Below are 3,135 nucleotides of genomic sequence, written 5' to 3'. Positions count from 1 at the left end.
TACTACTGACCATGTCTTCTTCATTATCCAGGAGCTGGTGGAGACAAGACTATGACCTGAGACTTGGTAGATGGTTAGCATTGATTTGTCTTAGAAATACTGTAATTATCAGTAGTTTGTTTCCAGTAGGCACAGCTGAGCCAATGTTATTTTTATTGCTTCGAACATTAGGTCCCTTGTTCAGAAACAAACAACAACCCACCAGGTCTTTATTATGCTGCATTGGGCCATTTGTGAGACAAAGGTTCTGGACCCTGGGAGGCCCAGTCAGGCATCTTCTGTAGGGACAGATCTCAGGGCTGAGAAGTTTTCAACTGAAGCAGCTTTAAAAAGTTATAAATTTGAGCCGGGCACATGCATTCACATTGGTGGCTCACAACTTTAATCCCAGTACTCGGGAGGCAGAGGAAGGTGGATCTCTGTGAGTTCAAGACCAGCCTGGTCTACAAGAGCTAGTTCCAGGACAGCCTCCAAAGGTCTCAAAAAAAAAAAAAAAAAAAAAGTTATAAATTTGAATGCTTGGGTATTTTGTAGGGCAGATAGTCTCAGAATCTTTTGTTAGGACAGCCTCCATCCCATCTTCCTTTGTAACCTCTTTACAGCATCTCTGATTTCCTTGTTCCTCAGACTGTAAACCAATGGGTTTAACATGGGAATCATCATAGTATAGAAAACAGATGCAAACCTGTCAAAGCTGGAGGAGCCACCAGAGCTGGAACTCAAATAGACAAAGACACTGGAGGTGTAGAATAGGGAAACAGCTGTCAGGTGAGAAGCACAGGTATTGAATGCTTTGGACCTTCCCTTAGCTGAAGTGATCTTCATGATGGACAAGACAATATAGCAATAGGATATCATGATGGTTAAGGCATTTGTAAGCCCAAAAAACATGGTTAATATGGCAAGCAGGATCTGTGCAAAGAAAGTGTCAGTGCAGGATAGATTTAATAGCTGGGGCATGTCACAGAAGAAATGTCTGATAACATTAGGTCCACAGAAGTGGAGCTTCAGCAAGGCACATATCTGAGATAAAGAACCTAGGAGCCCTGCTGTATAGCTTCCCATCACCATGCGAGCACAGAGGGTGGGTGACATGATTGATGAATACAGCAGTGGGTTACAAATTGCAGCATATCTGTCATAGGCCATAGCTGTCATGAGGCAAGATTCACTCAGCCCCATAGTGGAAAAGACAAAGTATTGAACTATGCATCCCCCAAAGCTGATAGTTTGCTTTTCCCAGAAGAAGTTTGAGAGCATCTTGGGGACTGTAGAGGTGATGTACCAGAGGTCTATAAAGGACAGATTACTGAGGAAGAAGTACATGGGTGTGTGGAGGTGGGAGTCCATCCTTATTAAAACAAGAAGGGACAGGTTCCAGGTCAGAGTTGTAATGTAAAGTGTGAGGAACATAACAAAGAGCAATGCTATGATTTGAGGGAAATCAGAGAATCCCAGGAGGATGAACTGGGTGATCTCAGTAATATTTCTTCCTTCAGTCATTGTATCCATGGTCCTAGTATCAGACAGGAGAGAAAGAAGGCATGGTCGGGTCAAATGAATGAGTACCATTTTCTGTCTCTTCCTCCAGTAAGTTTGGAGGGGAGAAATGCTCCATTGTCCTTCTGCAGAAAAAGCCCCAGCATGCCTTCTCTAGCTGTCCATGTATTTTCCAGATCTTACTGATTCATGTAATGTCATGAGGATTTTTTAAAAGATATTTAAAAGATTGACTGGAGCCTACCTTCTGGTGCCCTTCTGGGAGCCACCTAAAGCCTGGGGACTGTGCTCTGTGGATCCCATCCCAACCAGGTCCAGAGCACCAGAGACTGCCAGCCAACATCTTAGGCCCTTTCTCTGCCCACGGGATGAGAAAGAGGAGAGCCATCAGTGCATTGAACCTGCTGGCACCCACTGTAAGGGAACCTAAGTCCTGTACCCACCAGGAGAGGAAGAGACTCCTCCTGTACCCACTGGAAGAAGGGATGGGAAGAAGACAATATAAAAACACATTCAACAACAGCAAATCCAACATGACACCACCAGAGTCTAGGGACTCTACACCATCAAGACCTGAACATCCCAACACAGATGAAGCAGAAGAGAAAGACCTTAAAAACAACTTCGAGAAAATGATAGAGGGCCTCAAAGAGGATATGAGAAAATCCCATTAAATTGGAGGAAAAACAACCCAAAATACAAGAAACCAACAAATCTCTTAAAGAAAGCCAAGAAAAGATAATCAAACAGAAACAGATGAAGGAAAAAGTTCAAGACCTGAAAATTGAAATAGAGACAATAAAGAAAACACAAACTGAGGGAATGCTGCAAATAGAAAAGCTGGGTAAATGATCAGGAACTACAGATGCAAGCATAACCAACAGTATACAGGAGATGGAAAAGAGAATCTCAGGTGTTGAATACTGACTAGGAGAAATAGATTCATCGACCAAAGAAAATCTTAAGTCCAACAAATCCCTAACAAAAATATCCAGGAAATGTGGGACACCATGAAAAGGCAAAACCTAAGTATAATAGGTGTAGAAGACAGTGAAGAAACCCACTTCAAAGGCACAGAAAACATATTCATAAAAGAAAACTTTCCAAACCTAAAGAAAGACATGCCAATAAAAGTACAAGAAGCTTACAGAACACCAAATAGAATGGACCACAAAAAAGTCCCCTCGCCACATAATAATCAAAACCCCAAATATATAGAATAAAGAAAGAATATTAAGAGCAGCTAAGGAAAAAGGTCAAGTAACATATAAAGGCAAACTTACCAGAATTACACCTGACTTCACCATGGAAACCCTGTAAGCCAGAAGGTCCTGGATAGATATTCTACCAACACTAAGAGACCACAGATGCCAGCCAAAACTACTATATCAAGCAAAGCTTGCAATCACTATAGATGGGGAAAACAAGATATTCCACAACAAAACCAGATTTAATCTAGCCTTACAGAAAGTTCTGGAATGAAAACTCCAACCCAAGGAGTTTTCTGGTAGTTACAACGAGAAAAACATAGGCAATAGATAATCCCACTTTACCAACAGCTGAAAGAAAAAAAGGTGGAGGAAATCCACACGCAATTCCACCATTACCACCAAAACCAAAACAAACAAGAATGAA

The 3,135-nt window shown here is 41.7% G+C and overlaps 1 protein-coding gene across 1 annotated transcript; it reads right to left on the bottom strand.

The window, feature by feature from the left end:
* Positions 1 to 558: 558 nt before the first annotated feature.
* On the bottom strand, positions 559 to 1,512 carry LOC100761690 (olfactory receptor 5AN1). Its single transcript, XM_027406832.1, has one exon. The coding sequence runs from the start codon at positions 1,510 to 1,512 to the stop codon at positions 559 to 561; it is 954 nt and encodes a 317-aa protein (XP_027262633.1).
* Positions 1,513 to 3,135: the final 1,623 nt, after the last annotated feature.

Source organism: Cricetulus griseus, chromosome 3 (genome assembly GCF_003668045.3).
Source record: "Cricetulus griseus strain 17A/GY chromosome 3, alternate assembly CriGri-PICRH-1.0, whole genome shotgun sequence".
NCBI lineage: Eukaryota > Metazoa > Chordata > Mammalia > Rodentia > Cricetidae > Cricetulus > Cricetulus griseus.
Note: the sequence above shows the minus strand (reverse complement) of the source record. Positions and strands in the feature narration are given on the sequence as shown.